Source organism: Xenopus laevis, chromosome 2S, assembly GCF_017654675.1.
Source record: "Xenopus laevis strain J_2021 chromosome 2S, Xenopus_laevis_v10.1, whole genome shotgun sequence".
Classification (NCBI taxonomy): Eukaryota; Metazoa; Chordata; class Amphibia; order Anura; family Pipidae; genus Xenopus; species Xenopus laevis.
In genome coordinates, this window is record NC_054374.1 from 129663540 (window position 1) to 129689199 (window position 25660).

At 38.6% G+C, this 25660-nt stretch overlaps 1 protein-coding gene across 1 annotated transcript; it reads left to right on the top strand.

The window, feature by feature from the left end:
• The first annotated feature begins 791 nt into the window (after nucleotides 1-791).
• Nucleotides 792-16095, top strand: pan2.S (poly(A) specific ribonuclease subunit PAN2 S homeolog). The gene is given in 12 exon segments (NM_001092532.1): nucleotides 792-880; nucleotides 1494-1798; nucleotides 2941-3110; nucleotides 4571-4691; nucleotides 4905-4982; nucleotides 5705-5972; nucleotides 6832-7174; nucleotides 7992-8088; nucleotides 9587-9697; nucleotides 11549-11668; nucleotides 12005-12133; nucleotides 15632-16095. Coding segments are annotated over 11 exon segments (1920 nt in total). The 5' UTR covers nucleotides 792-880; nucleotides 1494-1522; the 3' UTR covers nucleotides 15839-16095.
• The last annotated feature ends 9565 nt before the right edge of the window (nucleotides 16096-25660 follow it).

Below are 25660 nucleotides of genomic sequence, written 5' to 3' on the forward strand. Positions count from 1 at the left end.
TTTTAAGTCAAATTAGAAGAAGCTCTGATGGCAGCAGGTACTGTTTGAACACAAGAAAATGTCTTTTTTTTCAGATCCCTGCCACAATTGGTGGGAAATGATAAATGACTTCTGAGAAAATATTGGGAGCTGAGGTGGTGCAGGACTTAATGGGCAACTAAAAGAAGTCTTTTTTTTTTTTCTTTCTCTAACAAAAGTATGAGGTACGAGCAGAGGAGAAACAGCCTATTTAGTTACACAGTCACATCAGCCCCCCTTATGACCCAAATCCACTGCCCGGGACGACTCTCCCCTAAATGGCAGCTCTGGATAATACAAGCACCTGTGCAAGTGCTGCATCCCCTGCCCAAATAAAATAAAGAATAGGCTTGTAGGGCAAACAGGAAGCTGCAAACCAGTGCTGGCAGGGAGGCTGTCATTGACTGGTGGAAATAGTATGTGGAGGGAAAAGGTAAAGTTAGGGACTATCTGCAAGTTCCACGATTTTAGTTTTGTTCAGCAAACTCAATTTAGAACTTTAAAAAGTAATGCATTCTCAATTTATATCAACTATATACATTATTTGTATCCCTTTAAAACTTGGCACAAATACTTTTTTCAAGCTGTAACACAATGCACAACTGGAGTTTTCATGAAGAGTATGAAATTGGCAGACGATCCCTAACTCTGCAATCTCGCCCTGCCCTATTGCTTTTCAGCCAATGACAGCTTCTCCCTTCCTTACGTCACTCAGCAACCTCCGTCCCGCCCCTGGAAGCACACTGTTCCTGTTTGGGTTCCTTTCTCTATGGCAGAGCTGAGTGGCAGAATCCTGGAGCTTGCAGAGAAGCAGAGCATGAGAGAGACAAAGCAGTGCTGTGTGCCATAGTCAGAAAGCAAGGTGTGTATGCTGTGCTTTATATTTGCCTACCTATGACTCTTTGCAGTGTGATATTATATGCAGGTAGCACAGAGCCTATATACAGAGTTTGTCTAGTGCTGGTATCAGTATAAACCTGGATCCTGTTATATACAGAGTGTACAATGCCCACTTATACAGGGGAACCCTGATATATACAGAGACATGCCAATACAGAATGCACAAATGATGACAATATAACTTGTTACTGATCTGGAGTGAAGCAAATATACAAGTGATAGTATGCTCTGAACAGTAAAACACTTAGGGGTCTATTTATCCTGCTGCGTAAAATGTTGAGTGAAGCATTACTGGCGATGTTGCTTATAACAACCAATCAGATCTTTGCTTTTGTTTTGTTACTTTTGAAATCTAAATTGAATGGTTGCTATGGGCAACATCACTGGTATGGTTTTTTACACAGTATGATAACCAGACCCATTAGAATAACAACCTTAATAAGCATTGTGTATCTCAGCCTGTTTTATACACCGTTTGTGTAGAATATATACAACTTCCGCTGTGTCTGTACTTTCAAGTAAATACCAGGGATTACTGTTTTTTTCAGAAAGTGATGCTGTTTTCTTTTTATTAGCCCACAAACCATACCTAGCCATCATCATCATGAATTTTGACGGCTTAGATCCTGCTTTGGCGGAGTATGCCCCAAGCCTGCATCCTCCTATGGACCCAATCCTTGATGCCCACTTGAACCCCAGCCTCTTGCAGACAGTGGAACTGGATCATGACGCACTGGAGGGGCTCCCTGTAGCTGATACTGTGAGCATGATGGAAGGAATGTACTCTGAGTTGCAGACTGCTGTGTCTGAGGTTGGGGTACCTGTATCTGCTGTACACTTTGATCTTCATGAAGAGATGTTATGGGTTGGCAATCATGGGGTAAGTATTTTTTTTCAGCAGATTTATATTGTGTTTCCCTTGTTTTTCAGTAAAAAAAATAGCTTTAAAGGAGAAGAAAGTCATATCCCACTTGGGGGTGCCAAATATTAGGCACCCCCAAGTGAATGTATTTACTTACTTGGAACCCTGTGCTGGTTCTCCTATCAGCAGAAAACTGCACCAGCCTGGGGTTATTACAGCGAGCACCACAGAGCGATCCTCTTCTTGCTTTGTCTTTCTTCTCGCATCTTGCGCATGCGCAGTAGGGAGAAAAGCCAAACTTTAACGAAAAAGTCAGCTATTTAGTTCTACTGTGCATGTCAATTACTTGGGGGAGGGGTCAATGGACAATAGCTGAAGTATTTTAATTCATTGGAGTTCAGTAGAGTGTGTCCTCATTTTTAACTCTACACACCTGCCTGCCCATATCCAGCTGGTCTGTGTTATAATTGATTGATGCTTATGTAACCTACCTAGAAACATATGTAGTTTAAGTTACTTCAGTTTCGGCAGAAGTTCTAAGATACTTAACATTATACACAAGTTTAAGTGGCTAGACCCATCAGTTCAAACTTGTCTGTGTTCCTGACAACAGTTCAATCCGTATCCCCCTGATGGCAACACTGATTAAAAGTATACCCCTTGCCCTGAAATATAAAGAATAAAGTGATTATTTAATTATGACCAATCTACAACATGGAGTATACTATCGCTTAAATACCGTACTTGTAAGCCAGTATCATCTCTAAATTAAATACGTGAAAATATTTAGTACGTCAGATCCCCATCAGGACCCAATAATTATTTAGAGGGGGAGTTAGAAAACTTTGCAAGCTCTTCATACAGCTCTAAAGTCCTCAGGAAGTGATATTGAGAGGTAAATCAGTTGAGCCACTATTTGTGTATGTGAATAACCTCTTTTAAAGAGGTTTTCTGTGCTAAAAACACATTTAGCAGCATTGCAATATTAAATATTTTTTGCTTCACAAGTCATGTTTGTGGCTGAATAAATTGATTAAGCACTACAATAAAATGCTTTTCGTATCTGTCTTCTTTTGTTAATGTTGCTGTATGCCACTTGGAAATAATAGTTTGTTTATATTAACGTGATGCCTTACCATGTTTTGTATCTGTTTTTGTAGGGACATGCCACTTCCTTCTTCGGCCATGACCTTGAACGATATTCCTCTTTCCAAGTACACAGCAGTAATGATATCCGGCAGATCCAGAGTTTGGAGAATGGGGTGATGTTCCTCACAAAGAATAATCTGAAATGCATGACTCGTGGGGGGCTTATTATCTTTGACTATCTGTGAGTTTTGTTCTAAATGGACACATAACATTACGTAGTGTTACCTTTATTGTTTTATACAACTTTAACCCAATCCTCTATCCATGTTGTCAAAGATGCTCCCCGTTGCCCCCCATTTTTCTTTCCTGTTTAGGTATAGCACTTGCTCAATCTTCTCTGGTTGCATTTAATGAGTTGAGCACATGGTGAAACACACAATACACCTGTCATCATGTCTTATGCATACTGCTGGTGGACTGCAACTATGCAATTTTGATCTGAACTGATTACTACTAGAGTGAAACATGTGTATTTTATTCATCTACAATTGCCAATTATTTCTATTGTATGAGCCATAACTAAATCTTTTAACTGCATTGTTAAACAGAAGCCAATGATTGTTTACTAGTCTCGCTTGATAACTAACATGTTTACTAGCATGATTTATAAAAAAATATTGTCAAATCAACCCTTTCAATTGGGTCACTTATAGCACATATATCAACAACACATTTTTCTTTAATACACAATTCCACAATGCACAAAACATTTTAGAGGTGACCTTTACTGAAGTTTCTGTAGGTAACGTGGGAATATGGGACTATACTTGGGAATATGCCCATTTAGAGACTATGAGAGACTATTCAGAGACTATGCAAGAACAGCTGCTGTAGGGCTGCAGAAATCTCCACACCCCAAGTAATTGTTGGAGGGTATAAATAAAGTAGTTCATCCCTCTCATTCTATTTCTGCAGCCTCAACTTTTCAGATTCACTGCTGTCACTAACCAGGTTTTTGGTGCTGAAATACTAATCCAGTTAGCCACCAAAATGATATTTACAGGTGGTAATGTGGTTTGCATTTCAGCATGTGTGGCTTCCTGATTCATTACATTCGGGTAGAAATTAATTGCACAATGCACAACACCTGTAAAGCTATAACTTGTCAAGCCTACACATGCAAGAACACAAGGGTGCCAGGCATATAGTACTCATCCCTTCACCTAATAAATATAATATATATATATGGGGATTTCTGGAAGCAGATTAAAGAAAGTAAACAAATGCTGTCCTTTGCAGCTGTAGCAGTCACTCCAAACCTTTTCTGCACATTTTCAAAGACAGGTGTGACAGGCTGTGAAAGATTGTATAGGTTCTACAGTTTCAGTTATTGAAAGTATGTATGTAGTTTAGTAGCACTAAAATACGTTTGTTTTTTCTAATCTGTAAAAATACCAATGACATGTATTTTTTTTTTTTAATTACTCCATCAGATTAGTCAGTTCCTATTTGTAAACTGGTTTTCAGTTTGGCATATATTGACAGGCATGCAAACAAAACACAGCATGTTCTTCCTATAAGGTACTTGTACTGTGTTGTTCTCCTTTTAACACCCTAAAAGGTACTGTATGTATCCACATCAGTCTCTGATAACATTTATTTCACAAGCATTTTAAGAGAGGCTTCGATTATTATCCGCAGGATGGATGAAAACATCGACAATCACAGCCTTTTGCTTACAGACAACAGCACTCTGCTTCTGGGAGGGATGCAGAATCATGTCATTCAGATGGACCTAAACACTGTACAAGAGACACAAAAGGTAATATAACTGTACTATGCTAAGCGAGAAACTGCATTTTATTATTCAAATAGAATATTTACAGAAATATTAAGTAAAGAATATGTTAATAAATATTATTGTTTTTCTTTGTAGCATTCTTTTTATAAGGCTTTTTGGTTTTTCCTAATTGTAACATTATGTACTTTATATAATATCCTTTTGTTGAAACTGTATTCCTTTCTGTTTCTCAAGTACACAGTTGAGGTCCCAGGGATCACCATCATGAGACAGTCCAATCGTTTCTTTTTCTGTGGGCACACATCAGGAAAGGTATCTCATTTCTTCTACTGTTTTTCATTCTTTTGGGTCACTTACGTTTTACATGTCAACTCCACTGCTTTCCATGGAAGTTACCCAGAAGCCCTCCCCCACACTCTTGTTATTATTGGCTATTCCCCAGTATTTTACAAATTAGTCCCATGTGTGCATGTACAGTGAGCAATTTCAGATGTACGACAGGGCCAATTGAGGATGTGTGCATATGCAGTGATGTAATTAGGGATGTCATGGAGGGTCTTGCCCCTCATGGCACTTAGGCCTTCCATGATATCACTAATTACATCACTGCACATTTATGGCAGTGCTTGTAGCATGCCAAAGATCTCCTAGATTGCAGATACTCTGGGTTGACATCTCTGCATGTATAGATTTAATGATATGTGCTAAAAACTAGACAGACCTATGCATTAATTGTGGATTAATGTGATTAGAATAATGTTACATTTTAATCATGTCACATTGAGAAAAACACAGTGTGAATATATCTCTCATAAAGTTTTTTTCTATATTTCTGATCCACTCAGTAGCTCTTCTCTGTACATTAACATTGGCCATATATTAATGTGCTACAACCCTAATATAAATTTTCTAGAAGGGTCACATTATAACTTTTAATCTTTTTTTGTGGTTTCCCCCACTGCTGGATGGCATCATCATTTAAAGTAATACATTATATGGAAAAAATGTATTGTGATTTCTCATATTTCTTCCAGTTATCCCTTCGAGATCTACGTACATTTAAAACTGAGCATGAATTTGATGCCTACTCGGGCAGCTTGTCTGATTTTGACGTTCATGGAAATCTTGTAGTGACATGTGGCTTTTCTAGTCGCATGAATGTCCTAGCTTGTGACCGTTTCCTAAAAGTGTATGACCTGCGTATGATGCGAGCCATCACGCCTCTACAAGTACATGTTGATCCCCTTTTCCTGCGTTTTATTCCAACCTATACCTCACGCCTAGCTATCATCTCTCAACGTGGTGAGTCCTGTGTGTGATTTTTCTTTTTCACCAGTAGCCCTACATAACATTTTTTTTTTTGTACCTGGAACAGCTTTGTTTATTCATATTTGCCACTATATGCATCCTTATTGTCTATTTCAGGTATTATTCTCTGTTACCAGCATTTTGGGTTCTTTGCTGTGTCCTTCGTTAGCTTAGGGGCATATTTATCAAAGGTCGAAGTAAAAAAAAAAACGTTAGTTCAAAGTTTTTTGGGGTCAAGTGGGCTGAATTTGGCCTACCTCGAATTGTACGAGCGTACTTCGAATCCCCCAATTGCCTCCATACAGGTTATAGGAGGTCCCCCATAGACTAAAACAGCACTTTTAGGTGGTGAATGGTCGAAGTCGAAGTTTTAAAGAGACAGTACTTCAAAAAAATTCGACCTCCGAATTTCGACGTTTTTTTCAAATTCGAATCGAAACATGACTATTCCCTAGTCGAAGTACACAAAAAATTGCTTGAAATTCGAAGTTTTTCACTTTGAAACTTCACCTCGACCTTTGATAAATCTGCCCCTTAGTGTTGGGAAGTCCTAGAATATATTATATATAAAAATCCTGCATATTTGAATTGAATTAGCTTTTATTTGTCTTCTAATATTAAAAATAATTAGGCTTTCTCTATTTATTTGAAAGGACAGCTAAAATCCAAGTAATAAACGTATTTTTCCTCACTATAATGATTGCCTAGCATAATGGTATTCTTGCATATGGCTTTTTTAAGAAACCATGTTTCATAAGGGTATCATTTAACCACTGGTTTAACCTTCCAACCATTACAGGTGTACCAATGTGAGCAATATAGTTCATTTGTCTTTTTTTCCCATCGTCCACAGGTCAGTGCCAGTTCTGCGAACCCACTGGCCTTGCCAGCCCTGCAGACATATTCCATGTTAGCACAGTGAGCCAAGCTATTATGTCCTTTGATGTGTCATCTAGCAAGCAAGTGCTGGCTTTTGGAGACTCTGGTGGTTGCACCCACCTTTGGGCAGACACTCCTGATGCAACGTTTAACACCTACTCTCGTGGCACAGAATTTGCACTGCCGTGCATGGTGGACAACCTGCCGCACCTTGATTGGATTCAGGATCTTATGCCGCTCTCACTTATTCCTATGCCTCTGACCAATGAGACACTGTTATCAGATTGGCCAGCCATTAACTCCACACCTGCCCCTCGGTAATACCTAATTGCTATGCCAATGTTATTTGTTCTGTTAATCTGTTAATCTGTTTCACATCAAAAATGTATCTACCTTATAGCACTCTTTGTTAAAGGAAAACTATTGTGAAAATGAACATGTAATATAAGCTTCATCATAACGAAATAAGACATTTTCTCAATACAGGTATAAACAATTAATAACTCTGTGTCATTTCTAAAATTACCTAGTCTATTGTGTGTCTCTTCATTCTCTCTTCTTGCAGGTGTCAGGAGTCTGATTTTGATTGACAGACATATCTTTGAGGGGTGCCTGTTTCCTAGTAGATGTATTCAAGCTCACTCAACTTATTTTAGAAAACACAATCTAAAAAATAACTGACATTGGCACAAATTCAGCATGTAGTGAGATGAGATTGGTGATTTTGAAAAAGTAAGCCCTAATACAACTTAAGTAGGCAAAAGGAGCCCCTCAAAGGCTGTATCAGATCTAAATCATTTTCATGAAGACATAAGCAAGCGAGACAGATGCTGAGAGGGGGTAGTGAAGAGTAACCTGATTATTTCAGAAACTATACATCATTTTTCATTTATTATATTTAGAGAATTTATTTCAGTATGATAAAGCTAATATAAACTGTTCATAAATGTTATTTTTTTTATAGTGCTTCACTTAAGATTTAGCTATAAATGCACCATTCTGTAAAATCTCTCTATAAAGCAAACAACATTGTTCTTTAAAGCATTTCCTTCACTTGTTTTTCATGTGTATTACCTTAATATGTGCCATCCACTACAGCCTTTTATTTATGTATTCATTTATTTTTCTTAATAGGTGGGCTCCTCCTGTGGATCCTGAAATACTGCGCAACATGAAGCAAGTTGGATTCATTGGATACTCTCCCAACCCTAGGACAAAACTTCGGAACCAGGTTAGCCTTGTTTTTGTGTTATTCAGGGGCAGAATGAGAGCTGTAGCTAATTTAGAAGAACAGTTGAGGCTCATACATTTACAGTATTGCATTAACCCCGGAGTGCCCGTACTTTACTAATGCAGGGTCTACTTTTAGTGATGTTGTACCATTATGATATACATCCATAAAAGCATTGCTAGCTTTCTGTTCTATGGAAAATATTACTTAAATATCGATTTATGAGAAAATGTATATTGCTATATTTAACAAACAACTTTTTCTATGTAACCATAACATAATAAAAATCTGAAAGAAAAGAATGAAATAGGAGGGTGATTTAGACAAGCTGTTTGTTGACAGTGTCTTGAGATCTACTGATCACCAGCTAAAGGTCTACTGGAAGATCCCGATCTACCTTTTGGGCACCCCTGCAATAACCCATAACAACCCATCAGCAATTAACATTTTTTAGTCTATTGTAGTTATATGTATGGTTACTATGGGTAACTGCAGTGTAGTAATTTTGTTTCTGCGTATGAATTAAGACCCCTTTGTCTTAGGAGAACTAAGCTCTAAAAATGAATATAGTTAGAAATCCAATATTTTTCATTCTAAACTTATTGCACCAGCATAGAGGTGCAGCATGGCTATAGTATTAATGTCCCTGCCCTTCAGATTTGTTACAGGAGTGTTTCATCTTGAATTATTGTTAGGCATGTCAGTGAAGACTGCACATGCTCAGCTACTGAGAAGCTAACCTTAGGGGTCATTATAAATTAAATTCTCATTATTATTAAATTCTGATGCTAACTGCATCTACGTAAAATCTTTCTAATCTTTAGAAAAATTATATTCACTGCATATGAAAACTGCGTGTGAAAGAATAACTAAAAGGGGACTGGGTAGCCCTGCATTCTGCACAAAAATAATCATCCATTAAGCTCACTTAAGAAAATAGTTATAGAGCAGGTGTGTAATTCCAGTAGAGGGGGCAATAGGACGAAGAAATTGCTTTTCAGGGAAGCATATTGGTTTCAAACACTCAATGCAACTAGGGGTCTTAATACTTATGTATAATTTAAATGTTTGAAAACTAGGTAGGAAGTGTATATATACATGCAGTGAACTGCCTGCACTCCAACCAGTTTTTTTCTCTTGTGGCTGCTGGGTCATTATGCAATATATTATAAGGTTCAGTTTCTCGGGAAAAACTTGTAGGACATGCTCACTAGACCAGAGAGGATCTGTGCAAATCAGGCATCATACCTGTAAAATATATATAATTAAGGTGCTTTTTTTAAATGCTATATGGTTTTTTTAAAAATATTTTGTTTATCTTTTTTTTTTTTTAAAGATTATTTTTATTGAGTTTATAAACAAAACATAAGTAAGAGAGAAGAAAAGTGAGGAAAGAAAGGCAGATAGATAGAAGGGTGGGCATTCCCTTTATGTAATAGATTGTATCTTACGGTAGAGAACATGGTTGCTTATCTTTTTTTATTCTACATACTTAAAGGTACCATATCAGCTGGAAAGTGAGTCTGACATCTTCAGCCAAGTTCCAGAGTCTCCTATTGGGCGAGAGGAAGAACCACATCTGTACATGGTGGCCAAAAAGTATCGCAAGGTTCAGTACTTTGTAATTTGCTTGGAACAAATAGTAACGGTTTTTGCCCACACCACTGCCAAGTGTCCTAATACTTAGTGAGTGCAGAAATATAGCCAACGTATTATACATAGTGTGAATGCTACTGACAAGCATGTTAATAGGTCAAGTGCGCCATATCTTACTACTATTTCAACAGTATCGAGAAAGTACAGAAGTAAAGTAATCCATTGTAATTGCACCACCCCTTATGAGTAGTAAACACAATACAAAAACAGTTACAATGCAACTTTTATTACTGTACTTAAAATACCCATATGCCAAAACTCCAGAACAAAGGTCAGGACAGGTATTAACTAGAGGTGCTATCATCTAAAGTTTCCAAACACAGGTAACCCTCTTTTAATATTGCGATTCTATATACTATATTCTAGAGGTGTTATTATATAAAGTTTCCAAACACAGGTAACCCTCTTTTAATATTGCGATCCTATATACTATATTCTAGAGGTGTTAGTGATTACAATGAATCCCCAGCCACCAAAATTACTTTCACTGCTAGACTGTAGTTCTGTAACAATAGTAATTAGGGGTTCTGACTAGCCTGCTGATGCAATTGTTTGATAACACTAATGGCCATGGATCCCCTCCTAAGAAATGAATAGTCCTCATTATAACTAAAAGCTGAAATCGTTCTGCCTGAGGCGTCTTTCACTTCGATCAATCGAGCTTTCCTTAATGCAATACGATGGAAAAGTGTGGAGATGTATTTGTAACTACAGGTTCTAGATGTGCTTGGCTAACTACTCATAAAGGTGGTGCATTTACAATGGATTACTGTAATTCTCTAGTCTACTAATAAGGTTACTTTTTGATCCTGCGCTTTTTGACTACTGGCCATTCTTGGAGTGGGAGTGCTTTTCAATTTTGTTTTTTGTTTTGCAGATTAAAATTGTAACAACTGAGGTTGTTACTATATGTATAGTCTTGGGGGAATTTATTTTCATCATAAAGACAAAAAGGTTATATGAGGTGTTTTTTAACCCACACTATCAATACAAAAAGACAACATATATATATATATATATATATATATATATATATATATATATATATATATATATATATATATATATATATATATATATATATATATATATATATATATATATATATACATTCATACTACAGAGATTCACCGTTAGGGATCTAAATGCAATTATAATCCCAGAGTGCATTTTCTATGCCATTATGCAATAAAAGCTCAAACAGTTTTCAAATTCAATTCAAATTGTTCAAAGTTTGTTTGTCGGTTTATGCAGCTGGTCAAATAATTCTGTTCTTTGTGCACTTGCTCTAAACTTAAACAGACAGATGAAGACAGTGGCAGCCGGTGTCTTTACGTTTAGTAGGTGTGCAGAAGCTAGGACAATTAACTGCCAATAAATTTTGAAAATTTTAAATTGTAATTTAAAATTTTTGTATTACAAAATGCTTCCTTAAGACATAGAAAATGCACTGAGAAATTACATATTTTTTGCCTCTAGATACTCTTTAAACAAAACACTGTAGCTAGGTTTGTCTTTAGTAGATGCTCTGAAGTACTTTATTCTTACTCTGAAGGCTTTGGTTATGCACTTGGCAGAATACATTAGGAAACCCTCTTGCACTACAACTGTACTGTAAACCTGATTTGGCCTTAATGGTGTGGTGATTGGAATGTTTGCTTCTTAATATAAACTGCAAATCTGCACAAATATATGTGCTAGAAACAGAAAAGAGCCTTTGTCATGCATCCTATAGGGGGTGTATTAGGAGGAACACAAAGTTAGGCTGTTTGTAAAATATCTGAGTTGATGTTTTGTATTTCAGGTCACAATAAAGTATTCAAAACTGGGACTGGAAGACTTTGACTTTAAACACTACAACAAAACCTTGTTTGCTGGTTTGGAACCTCATATTCCCAATGCCTACTGCAACTGCATGATCCAGGTAAGAGGAGGAACTGTCTGACATTGTGTGGGTGGAACTTGTTGGCTGATTAAATCAGAGCCAGGTTTTAAATGTCTGTAATTATGTGTGATTGGCATTCACTAAATGTGGCTTGTCAACTGATATAAATGAAATCCATGGGGCCTGCTAAATGGCAAAATTGATTTTAGATGAGTAATATTTGATGGGCATCATTTTAAAGTGAACTCCATTTATTGATAAGACTAACAAGGAATATTTTTTTAAGAGTAAAAGTATCATATGCCAAATGCTGGTGAGTATTTTATTTTACATCCTAATAATTGCCTTGACCTGTCAATCTCCTTAATCCACCAGGTGATGTATCTGCTGGAAGCAGTGCGATGCCTTGTACAGAACCACCTTTGTCAGAAAGAATTCTGCCTGAGCTGCGAATTAGGCTTTTTGTTCCACATGCTGGATCTGTCACGGGGAGACCCCTGCCAGGTATTTTTATGCTGACAAGAAATACACTTTGATTTATTTATTGCTAATAAACTTCTTGCAGAACTTATACATATTAGCCGTTAATTTGTGTATCCATTTTAGTAATTAAAATGAGTAGAATAGGGCACCTGAAAGATTATGGGGTATGAACTGAGTATTTGCTTTGTCTTTTTACCTAATATTGCTTAAAATGATTCTCTGTCGTTTCAGGGGGACACAGGGAACAGCTGGGGTTAAGCTCCACCATCCGTAGGCAGGACACTTGAATAATTGATTAAAGGGGGCGTGACCTGGGTCTGGTTTAACCCGGTGCTATGCCAACCTATTCAGTTTTTCAGTGTCCTGTTAGGAGGTAGAACGTTCTTCTCGACTAAACTACATAGTTGACAACAAGGGGTCCCCCAAGAACAGGGCTACCTGTATCAATAGGGGACCTCCTTCGTGGGAATCATACCGGGGTCTCTTCGTAGCCTGCGGGCTATAACGACCACCCATTTCATGCCTGCTCCTGCTAAGGATACAGGGCGTATTTGGCCGGTATGCAGTAATGTGAGTAACTAGAGATTTGCTTACTACACTCGCATGCCTGCTCTCCCCCCTCTAGCTCTGCTGTTTTTATACTGCCATACCTCTGGTGCTTCCTGTTATTCGCATCTCCCCTGAGTGACTAGCAGCCCCCTGCAGTTCCCTTACAAAGTTTCCTTTTAGAGGGGTACTGCATGTCCTGTCAGGGTGGTGTTTGCCAACGCAGCCGGGGGGTTGGTTTACCGCCGGCAGCGGCAAGAGCATCTCTCAGGGCTCCCTCTCGATGCGCACGGGCGCCATCTTGTTTGCGCGCAGCGGGTGGAACGCACGTATGCGTACCACGGCACCATTTTGGATCCATTCACGCCGAAAGCAGAGCGCTCTCTCAGCCGCTTCCACTTAGCAGCAGCAGCAGCACACACTGATCTCTGGACCATCTCCTCTCCCACAGTCAGGGCAGGAGGATTTTCAGGCGCAGCAGCGGCATTCCTTTTTGCCTGTGCTCAGTGCTTCTACCAAAACCTACTCAACAGGTACCATAGACACTGCAATGGCAGAAGGTAAGTCAGCAGGGGTTATTCCCCAGGCCAGGGGGAGAGCACCAGCAGTGGCAGTACCAGCTATGGTCACTTATTTCATGTGTACCAAATGCAATGCAAAAATTTCAGGGGGTCAGAGCGAGCCTCTCTGCAAATCTTGTTCCAGGGGGCAGGGACTTGTTGCCATCCCAGGAACCTCTCCTTCAGTGCCTCGGTCGGATAACTCCAATCTAGAAGACAACGCTTTTCACACTCTCTTCCCTTCAGAGGGCTCCTCAGCAGGAGCAGACTCATCTCAGTCGGAGGGTGAACTCCCGCCTTCTGACGTATCTTCCGGTGAAGAGGAGGAAGACGAAGCATCTAAATCCCGTGAGCCTCAACATGATAATGACAACATCATCAAGGGTGTTCTGGAGGTTTCTCCCTCGCCTAATCAACAATCTCAAAAGGCGAGATTATTCAAGAGACAACACAAATCCTCTACGGTCTTTCTGGCTCACGATCAACTTCTCGCCATAGTCAATGACAAATGTAATTCACCTGATGAAAAATTCCAAGCTTCCCAAAACTTTTCTAAATCCTATCTCTTTCCCAAGGAATGGGTGGACAAGTGGTCAATGCGCCAGTATCCAGGCTTTCAAAGACCACAGCTCTACCAGTCAGAGATGCGGCGGCATTTAAAGACCCGTCTGACAGACGACTAGAGGGTTTCTTGAGATCAGTATACTCATCTGCTGGATCCACCCTACACCCAGTTCTGGCATCTACCTGGGTCTCCAGGGCCATACAGACATGGGCAGAGTCTCTAGTCAAGGACATTCAAGAGGGAGTTTCCAGAACTGAACTTCTCCCCACAGCACAGGTGAAAGCTGAAGCGTCTGCTTATATGTGTGATGCTACGCTGGACGCTGCCCAAATTAGGGTTCTCACATCAGCTCTATCAGTAGCAGCCCATAGAACCCTTTGGCTAAAGAGTTGAACGGCGGATCATAGGTCTAAGAAGTCCCTTACTTCTCTACCATTCAAGGGACAAAGACTTTTCGGAGAGGAATTAGAAAATATCATATCTCAAGCTACCGTAGGAAAGAGCACATTCCTCCCTCAAGCTAAAACTAGAACAGCCTCATCCTATAGGCAGGGAAAACATTTTCGAGGCCAAAGCAGACGTTATACCAGACGTAGCAGTCCCTCACACCGTTCCAATTTTCGAGCAAAGGCCAGCCATAAGGGACGCCCAGCATGGAAACCCAACAAGTTCCACAACAAGCCCCCAGCCGACAAGTCCACTTCAGTTTGACGGGGCACTCCCTCCGGAGTCACAGCAACTGATTGGGGGCAGGTTCTTCACACAATTGGGTCAACGAAATTGTTTCAGAAGGCTATCATCTGGACTTCTCTTCTCATCCCCCCAGAAAATCCAGTAAAGCTTCCAGAACAAGGTTGAGATCCCATCCCGGGACCGGCGGGCGGAAAGGTGGTGCTACGTAAGCAACTCCCTGCAGGAAGGTATGGACAGTGTCCTCTAGAGCTAATCGTGAGTGGAAAAAAGCAGACCGTGCTGATACTTGTACCTTCAATGAGCTGAGCTTGAGGCCCAACTGAAAGCCTCGTTGTAAAAAGGACAAGATTCTTGGTATGTTGTACTCGAGGAAGGAGAACTGTGCTATACCCTATGGTAAGCTTTGGATGAAGTAGGCTTGTGTGAATTTAACATTGTGGCAATGACCTCTTCAGTTATACCTAGTCTTTACCAATTGTCTGCTTCAATAGCCAAGCCGTCAAAGCGAATAAGCCCGGATTGTGATGGACTATGGGCCCCTGACACAGGAGATCGTCCCTGGATGTTGACCATGTTGGTCCATGAGGGAATACCCCCTGAGTTACCGTTCTGCTAGTTAAGTTTCTTATTTGTTTAGCAGTCTCTTTGGTACAAACTGAATAAGTTGGCACAGCACTGGGTTAAGCCAGACTCTAGGTCACGCCCCCTTTAATCAATTATTCAAGTGTCCTGCCTCCGGATGGTGGAGCTTAACCCCAGCTGTTCCCTGTGTCCCCTATTCACTACAGAGAAAAGGATTTAACGGTGAGTATCAAAAAATCCTGTTTTCTTTGAATATTCTGCTAAGAATTGTCAGGTCAGGTTTCGTGAGTCCTCCATGCTATCTTGTACGTCACTGTACACTTAACAAACATCATAGATTATGCTCGGCTTTTTTTAGTCATGTCCTGCTTGTACTGCGTTTTTTACATGTAGAAACAGTGTAACAGTGTAACAGCCAGCCAGCACATTTTCTCATATCAAATATGTTCGCATTCTTTTATTTTTTTGCAAGGGGGTTCCCTCTGTATTCGGCTAAAGAACCAAAATATGGTAAGAAAATAGGTCCTTTTTAATAAAAAAATTTTGTTTAAGAATTGCTCTCTTGCTTTGTAGGCTAGTAATTTTCTGCGGGCCTTTCGAACGATTCCAGAAGCAGCAGCACTAGGGCTTATACTGGCTGACTCGGATGAGGCAACAGGGAAGATTAATCTAGGTCGCCTGATCCAGAGTTGGTGTCGCTTCCTTCTGACACAACTACATCAAGAAACACAGGAGCTGGAAGGACCACAAGCTTACCGAGGTGTTGGGAGCAGCAGGTAAATGTGAAAAATGTGAAAATTTCTGACGTTGATTTGAACTGAAACACTGACAGCTTCATTTAGTAAAAAAGCTAATATTTTGGCTGAAGAAAGTAGCTTCGGGTTTGGACAAAAACATTGGTGCCACGCCTTCATTAATGAGCCTCAGGTGGGAAAGCGATATCTTGTAAGAGTGCTAATATATTGTTAAGCACACCAGAGAAATCTGTTCCATTTAATCTAGTTGAAAATAAAGGTCTGCGCTGCTTTAATAAATAATTGAACAGTGGTGAGACTTCTTGATTTTTGTGGTATGTTTATTATTATCCTTTATGTATATTTTATTATTATCCGTTATTATAAAAACATTTTCTTCAAGTCAAGCAACAAGATATGTATGGTATTCAATTTTAGGGCTAAACTACACAGGAGATTTTGATTCGATTTTGTAGGGTCAGATCTTGCCACGCAACAGCACAAGCTTTTGTTGGACCATACAAGCTCTCATCCCCATAGCTGTAATCTGAAATCGAATCGAATTGTATTTGTACAAATGTATTTTGTTCATCTGATGTTCACTGTATTTCAATGAGACAAAAAAGTCTGTCAGACACCATCAGATTTTGTCAGATGAAGCTTTGGATTGCAATCTTCAATAGTAGTAGTTTACACATTTTGTATGAAATCACACAGATTTTTGTATCAATCCCATTCCATTTTGACTTGTTGAATGGGATCTGTCGATCCAACACCATGCTGCAAAATCTCTTATTATTACCCTACTTCATTTCAGCTGTGACTGAATTATTTCATAGATTGCTATAAATCCTTAAATATATTTGGCCACACTACCAATTAACATTTGATGCTGATTCCCATTAATTCATTTTTAAAAACTTCTCATAAGGTGTGAACTCTTGCCTTTTATATAACTCCATTGGCAGCTTAATTCTGTCAACTGTAGTGTGTGGATATTTGCTGCCCTGACGTATATGTGCTTAACTGTCCCTACAGCTCTTTTGCTTCCTCAGGGGGCTCTGTGATTGGACAACTGTTTGGATGTGAAGTTGAAAACTGCAGCATGTGCCGCTGTGGCAAAGAGACAGTGCGTGTCTCTACAACCCTGCTTTTTACTCTGTCCTACCCAGAGACAAACAGTAATGGTACGTAATAAATGTGCATGGCTTGAAAGCAGAATCCATAGATGCTGCTGACACTCTGCTCTGTAACCTTTAAATTTACACATGGAGGGTCATTTGCTGTGAAAACTAGCACAGAAAATAAAGCTGCCCATTAACTCATGTGCTCATTTTCTATCACTGCACCTCACACCTCCCCTTCTTCCAAACCTTAATAATTATAAAAAATATTATGCAATTTGCTAGAAGAAACATTTATGGAAGCTGTTGACCATTCATAAAATGCCCTTTGACTTGTTGGACAGAAACTGTAAGGTGAAAACATTATTTATTAGTGAGGACTGAGAGCAATGGCCACCATCTATCTTTAGAATTATAAATACTAGATCAAGGGGGAATTTAAAAAATTTTATAAAGTATGTTCCATCCAGGTCTAGTATTCTTCAGAGACCCACAGTTTGAAAGCGCGTGTCTGATTGGCTGCTATGAATTACTAGGCCCTTATACAGGACCTGGGGTTTTCCATATATTGGAGTCTACTAGAAAATCATGTAAACATTAAATAAACCCAATAGGCTGGTTTTGCTTCTAATGCGGATTAATTATACCATAGTTTGTTTTAAGTTCAATGTACTGTTTTATCATTATGGAGAAAAAGGAAAATAAATTAAAAATGTTAATTATTTGATTATAATGGAGTCTATGGGCCTTTCCATAATTTGGAGCTTTCTGCAACAAGTTTCCAGATAACTGATCCCATACCTGTAATAAGTTATTAATTCTACTGTCTAAACTAGCAATGTGGCCCCCCCCTTGACCCGATCCTATGAGAAAGGGTAGGGGTGGCATCACGGTTGCTGTCTTTTTGTAAAAGATCTTGTTATACAAATCAAGTTAGGTCTGTATATAGTAGATTCTAATTTTTTTTAGTACTGTCTGATTTGTATCCCCTTTTTAGCCATCCCATTTTAATATCTTACTTTTTTTCAGATAAGGCCCCACAGGACTTTGAGTTTGTAGAGGTGCTAAGGAGAAGTATCTGTCTTGAGCAGAGCACTCAGGCTTGGTGTGAGAACTGTGAAAAGTACCAGCCCACAGTAAGTTTAGAAAGTACAATAACTGCTACTCTCAAGGTCAAACCACAATTCATGCAAAGATCAGCACTTGTATGAGTGCCTAATGATGCTCTCCATCCTATGTAAACATAAATCTCAAGTGTGGTATGAACAGTGTAAATTTTATGCACAGTACTCTCTTTATTTTAAGCATATATTAGAAATGATTCCACTAGCAATGTGACCATTATTCATGGTGTGTGTGTGTTAATCTGTTCAGCAATGTGAGACATTTGTACTTTTGTCCTAAAGTATTCCACAGTGAGATTCCCTAATGTGAAGTGAGGGTCTCAAGCAGAGCATTGTAAAGTATATCATTTGGTAGCAGAAATTAAATTGGTTTGTATGATTTTTATTATCCTGTTGAATGGCACTAACCAGCCCTTCCATAAATGACAACAGGAAAAATAAATAAAATATGAATTATGTGGTTTGATATTTTTAAGGACCAGTTAAAAGGGATATAAACCCCAAAATAATGTGTTGTCTAGCAAAAGAAAGTGTTATTCTGAGCATTCATTAAAAATATTCAGTGATATAGAATTATTTGTAAAATGTTAATTCTGTTAAAATGTTTGTCTCTCCCTTGGATGGTCCTGACTATTTAAGCAATGTATCTCGAGTCAGCTAATAAACAGATTATGGATTATGGAGATCTGATTCCTCCTATATTGTTTCAATTGTGAGAACCAGGAGTGCAGACCAGGACAAACAGATTTTAGTTGCAGTTACATTTAAAGAGAACAATAAAACCACGAATTAAAATGAAAACATTTTATTATTGTTATCCACTTAAGCAACCTTCCAATATATGTAAATATATTAAACATTTTCACTGGTATTAAAGTAATTTGAAAATGTAATTCCTATTATGTTATAAAACTAATAGTTGTTTACATTCTCTGCACTCCTGGTCAGTGTTTCAAGCCAGCAGTTTAAAACTTGTTAAAAGACTCTGAGGAGAAAAAAAATATATATATATATATATATATATATATATATATATATATATATATATATATATATATATATATATATATTTTTTTTTTTTTTTAAGGGTCCAAAGGCTTTCATAAATTCTGTGTTCAGACGTATACAGAATTCACATGAAAAAAATTAAGCCAATCGCCGATCTGAACCCTAGTTTACATTAAACCAACTCTGTCTGTATATGTTTGTATAGAGGTGAACTGCTCTTTAATCTGTTTTATAACACAGGTTCAGACCCGGAATATACGCTGCTTGCCAGATGTGCTTGTCATAAACTGTGAGGTGAACAGCACTAAGGAGGCAGACTTTTGGCGTGCTCAAGCTGAGGTACAGATATATTTATTTAACTATGGCTACAGGCATATTTTTATATTCAGCTGTATCCTTTTTTTTACTAGCTGTATAGATTAATATTGGGGAGAGGAAGGAGATGGAGTGGGAGGGGAACAGTATTAGGTAATCTATAAATGCCAAGGCACAACAAACAGTGAGGCCATGATTGAAGGCCAGGTAAAAGCAGCAAGCATCAATGTATGTTCAGGGGAGCTTGGTTCTGTGTGCATGTAGTAAATGACCCCTAAAATCTTGGAGCAAATGCAGAGCAAGCCTCTGTCTGATGTGTTTTCTGCAGTTCAATAAAGCTGCTGGAATTTGTGTATGTTAAATGTTGTTTACACTTTGTATAGGTGAAATCTATTCTGTTGACCTTATTTGTCTTTCCAGCATGCATTTAAAAAAGCTCTTCAAAAAGCTGATTTAACGTTCCCTAATGCTAACACTAGTGAGAAAAACATTGGAGACTGGTAAGTACAGCTGCCAGAGTCCGTAATATATATATTACTTTATATTACGTTTTAAATGTGTTCTTTCTGCTTGCCAGGGATGATCTCAATAATTCAGAAGTGCCACCACCAACCTTTATCCCTTCGGTAGAAGAACTTCGCAATGTTTGGGTGCCTTGTTCTCTTAAAATGAAGCTCTCCAAGAGCAAAGGACTGGAAGTTCTGAACTGTTCAGAGAATGAGGAGGTGAGGAGTATTGTTTGTATTCATAGGGTTATGCATTGCATTTTTGCAACTTAACTCAAGTAGCAGAAGTGACAAATTGAGCACCATGTACTAATGTAATTTAGCTTCACACATCAACTGATGTTTAGTTGTGGATTTTATCAGGTTTACTCCACTAATGCACCATAGGGATGCACTAAATCCACTATTTAGGATTCAGCCAAATCCTTTGTGAAAAATTCAGCCGAATCCTTTGTGAAAAATTCAGCCGAATCCTTTGTGAAAGATTCGACTGAATTCAAATCCTAATTTGCATATGCAAATTAGGGCCTGGGAATGGAAAATTTACATTTTTTTTTTAACTTGTTTAGTGATGAAAAGTCAGGTGATTTCCCTCCCTGCCCCGATTTGAATATGCAAATGCATTTGGGAAGGGGGGCAGGCATCTTTTGCACTGACCCAAAAAGTAAAAACTAAGAAGTGGAGTTACATACATTTTAAAGCACAGCCATGGTTTGTGCTGATCAAATGCCAACTACAGACTGGTTTCAGTGGCATACTGCTGTCTTCTGAAAACACAGGGTCTTGTTTATAGTTGAACTGCTCTTGGGAAAGTTGCTTGCAAACATGCCAAATGCAAGGAGATCATAATAACCATAGTAGGAATTGCTGGAAAAGCTACATTATTTTTAGTGATGCTGTGAAATCATCTTAACAACTTATTGTTTAGTTGCCATTATTCGCAGGTTTACAATTAGTTTTTTTCCTAGAAATATTTAGCAAAATAAACTGACATGGGTTATTACATATGCATGCTTAGTCATATCAGTGGGAGCTGCCATGATTGCTCTGACAAGATATGTCATCCATATACTAATGGAAAATGCCATCTAGTGGCTAATGATATTTAAATAATGTAATGAAATGCTTGTTTGGCTTGTTTCTTACCAAGCAGTAAGAAATCATATCGCAGACATGGGAGCACCCTTGTTTCACTCAGGATAAAACTAATGTTATTATTTTGTAAATTCACATATATATTGGTTTATAATGCCCACATTGCTTCTTTATTTTGTATCCCTTACAGCTGCTACAGTCAGATGATGACAAAGATGAGTCCACAAATGTGTATGATCTTATGGCCACTGTAGTTCATATCTTGGACCCACGTACTGGTGGCAGCTTGGTGGCTCATTTTAAAGTGGGTGAGACATACCATCAGAGGAAAGAGGTGAGGCAAAGAAAAATAAACTGTTTATCTGTAGTGTAAATTGTACACAGTGTCTGCAATCTACTTAAATACAAATCTGAAATGATCAGTGATTGAACTATAGTTTAGTTGAAGCAGGAATGTGTCCAGCCAGCCTTGCAATAACAGCCACTTATGAATATATAGCACCTTCCTATTTACTAGTCTGCTTGCTTTTTTCCTCATTTGGCTTTGTTTCTCTATCTAGGGAGTCACACACCAGCAGTGGTACCTTTTCAATGATTTCCTTATAGAGCCTGTGGATAAGGTAAGAGTGAGAAGCAGTGTCGGTCCTTGTGCTGCTAGACATTTGGCCTGTTTCATGGCCATTCCCTATTTCTTTGAAAACAAAGAGGCTAAATAGATGAAATAATAGATTATAGTATGCAAAGAATAGAGAATAGGAGAATAGAGGTAGAGTGAGGGGAAGAAGAAGAATAATAATACTGAGAGTGGGCTCCTGGTCTATGGTTTTTTGGTGGGCCCCTGGTCTAAGGTTTTTGGGTGGGCCCCTGTTGTCCCAGTCCGACACTGGTGAGAAGCAATGGGTGCCTTCCTTGATACCTATTCATAAAGCTTGCTTTGTACATGATTATAGGCACTGTAGTAGTAGAATGCTAGTCTGGTATATCCTGTTGCAGGAAACTTTTAAATCATTGGTTACTCTGTGCTATGTCACAGCAAGGGTTATTTATCACTTTTAGCAGTGACCTCACTGATGTAGAATGCAGTTTTGGGTTGATGGACTACTTGCAGCACTTGCCTTTACCATAAAGCTGCTAAGTGGCTCTGGCTTTCTGTCATGCTGAGTTACATGGGGTAATTAATGATTGGAGCCATTCAGTCATTTTTCCAGTGCAAGTCACATTAATGGGAGCTACCTTATGCAAATGAGACAGCTTGCTGTCCACATCCATGTTTGTATTGTATGCAGTTATCTCTTTCATGAGTATGTTGTACATGTTTCTACTATTTTCTGTAGTTTGTTATGGTAACTGTTACTTATATGCTACTTACCATTTGCAGGGTCAGTTGCATGGAACAATTGCTTGTTTTTCCCAAAGTGCAATTTTCCCAATAACAAATGGAATGAAACCATGTCTGTGCACAACTTAAATGGAAGTAGCTAGGCATTATAATATCTATTGATTCTTTCTCTCTCTTCTCCACTTAAGTATGAGGCTGTGCAGTTTGACATGACATGGAAAGTCCCTGCAATTCTGTTTTATACCAAGAGGAACCTGAATTCAAAGTACAATTTAACAAGTAAGATGCCTTAAAGGAATATGACCCTTATACCATAACTTACATTAAAACGATATATATTTTTTTCTCTATTTTTTTGTTTTTGGTAAACGAACGTTTGTTCCTTGATATGGCATGCTGCTCTTAGTAGGTAGGTAGGGACATGATTTCATATACAGGTAGGGTCGCCACCTGGCCGGTATCTTACTGGCCTGGCCGGTAAAAATGATGGTTGATCCCAATGTTATTAATAGGGAAAAAAGATAAAAAATATATTGGGAGGCCGGAATTTTTTTCCAGAAAAGGTGGCAACCCTATATACTGCCCATGACATGCTACTATTACCATAGTTACTTATATGTTATATTAGTAAATATCTCTAAAAGTGTAGATATTTTGTTGCTGTATCTGTTGAAAAGGTAAATAGAATATAAGATATTAAATAGGTGCCATATTCTATGGAACATGTGTTTGGTATCAGTTTCTCTATTGCCCTTTGTTTTAAAATATCTGTTTTTTTAATTTGTATTTTGCTGTTTGATTGCAGTTAAAAATCCCATAGAAGCCAGTGTATTGTTAGCCGAAGCTTCCTTGGCAAGGAAACAGCGAAAATGCCATGCCACCTTCATTCCATTGCAACTTAATGAAATGCCACAGGCAGGAGATCTGGTGGGACTTGACGCAGAGTTTGTTACTCTCAATCAGGTAATTTTAGTATAACCTGAGCAACTTCAGTGCTTCTTTTAGAAAGAGGCTATTGCTAAACTTCCTTTCCTCCCTCTCCTGTATAGTTAAGTTGGCCACAGACGTGCAGATTTTAGCCTCATATCCAATGAACGATCATACGTCTAAATCTCCCGACCTTCAACTAAACATTTAGATTAAATAAAGTATTAAAAGAACAAATCACAGAATTTTCTGGCAGTGACAGCAATTGTACGAAACTTATGTCCGACAAATAATAGTGACAGTCACCCATTGATATCTCAGTACGTGCAGAGATATTATTGTTAGCCGACAGAAATCTTCTAACCTGACTAAACGATCAATTGACGGTGCAAAAAATGTCAGGACGATCCACACACAGCCTGAAAATTGTACAAAACGAATTTCGTGTGACTTTATCTTTGCGTCTATGGCCAGCTTTAAGAATGTCCAAAAACCAATACCAGATGTGAACGATTTGCATCTTATTAAATTATGTAAATGTTCTTGGTGGTGCTGAACATGCTTTGCTCCTGCGCAGCTGTGGATTTTGTTTTGTTTTAGTTTTTGTCCAGGTGTAAATGATGGCCACAAAGGTACAAGAGGGTCACTGGGGATCATTGGGCAAATTTGCACTTGGGCTGCAATCAATTACAAAAATCCAGTGATTAGCTTTTATCAGCCAGCTGCATGGCAACCATCTGATGTTGCTATGTGTTACTGCCAGGTGCAAATTCACCCAGTGTTTATAAATTATTTCCCACTGTGTTTTATCTGGTACAGTGGCCCTAAGTATTCTGTGGTTATTCTCTGGCACAAAGGCTACCATCATCAAGCATCTGCTTATCTGGACAATCCTTATTAAAACTACTTACAGGACAAATATTTATTAGCTGCAAAACATGGTTACTCTGAAACGAAGTTGTGTCATTGCTCACATTTTATGCAGCCATATTATACACATGTTCCTGAAAGTCACGCAGAGATTTTCCTGGTGTTTTTCCTGCCTATTCTTCATAAAGTAATTATGAATATTCTCAGTGACAATTATTTTATTATTCACTATATATATATTTCTTCTGTGTCTCTGCAGGAAGAGGCTGAACTTCGAAGTGATGGTACAAAGTCTACAATCAAACCCAGTCAAATGTCAGTGGCTCGCATCACCTGTGTTAGAGGACAAGGGCCCCACGAGGGTGTGCCCTTCATAGATGACTATATCTCAACTCAGGAACAGGTTGGCAATATTATAAAAATATTGTTAAAGGGGGCACTGATATGATTAGTAGGAAAGATAAGCAGTAATCGAATGGAGAGTATAAAGTGTAAAGTAACTGACCTGTTTGCTTGCAGGTGGTGGACTATCTCACCCAGTACTCTGGGATTAAGCCCGGAGACCTTGATGCAAAGATCTCATCCAAGCATCTGACAACGCTCAAATCCACATATCTTAAACTACGTTTCCTTATTGATGTAGGAGTGAAATTTGTGGGTCATGGGCTGCAGAAGGATTTTCGGGTGATTAACCTGATGGTATGTTTGCTTCATGTTTAGCAATAGAAAGTGGACATGACCTATCAGGATTGAAAATTAAATGTTATGTTGCATGTATTTCCTATAGGTTCCAAAGGACCAAGTGATTGACACTGTTCATTTGTTTCACATGCCTCGCAAAAGAATGATCTCTCTCCGTTATCTGGCCTGGTATTTTCTAGGTAAAAACTATTTGTTTAGTATCATGTTTTTTGGTTAGTGACCTTCTGACTCCTCTTTTTCTGTGAAAGAAAGCAGTTCTGGTACCTCCTATTTCTCTCATTCTGTCAGTGAAGTGATGAATGTACCTCCTGTTCCACTTGTTTTGACAATTAAATGGTGGATCTACCTCTTGTTTAGCCAACCTTGTGTACTCCTTCCTTCTCTTGAAGTGGTGTGCATGTACATTTTAGTTCCTGAATTGCTTTCAGGTGATGGGTGTGTTTATCTTGTTCCCCTTATTTGGTCACTGTGTTCCTTTCCTCTTTTTGTCATTGAAGTAAGCTGCATATATTTTCCCCCTTCTCTCCCTACTGGTATGTGTACCTTCTGCTCCTCTTTTATCACCGAAATTTCAGTGCGGTTGTGGAAAATGATTTTTAAAAAGGTCCTCTGCAATATATATCATTGCTCTTTTGTAGACCTTAAAATACAAGGGGAGACTCATGACAGTATTGAGGATGCAAGGACAGCTCTGCAACTATATCGCAAGTACTTGGAACTGAGCCGTAACGGGACAGAGCCAGAGAACTTTCGCAAAGTGTTAAAAGGGCTGTACGAGAAAGGCCGTAAAATGGACTGGAAGGTTCCAGAACCAGAGGCTCAAAGCAGCCCAAAAAGTAAAGTCAACGTGACATTGAC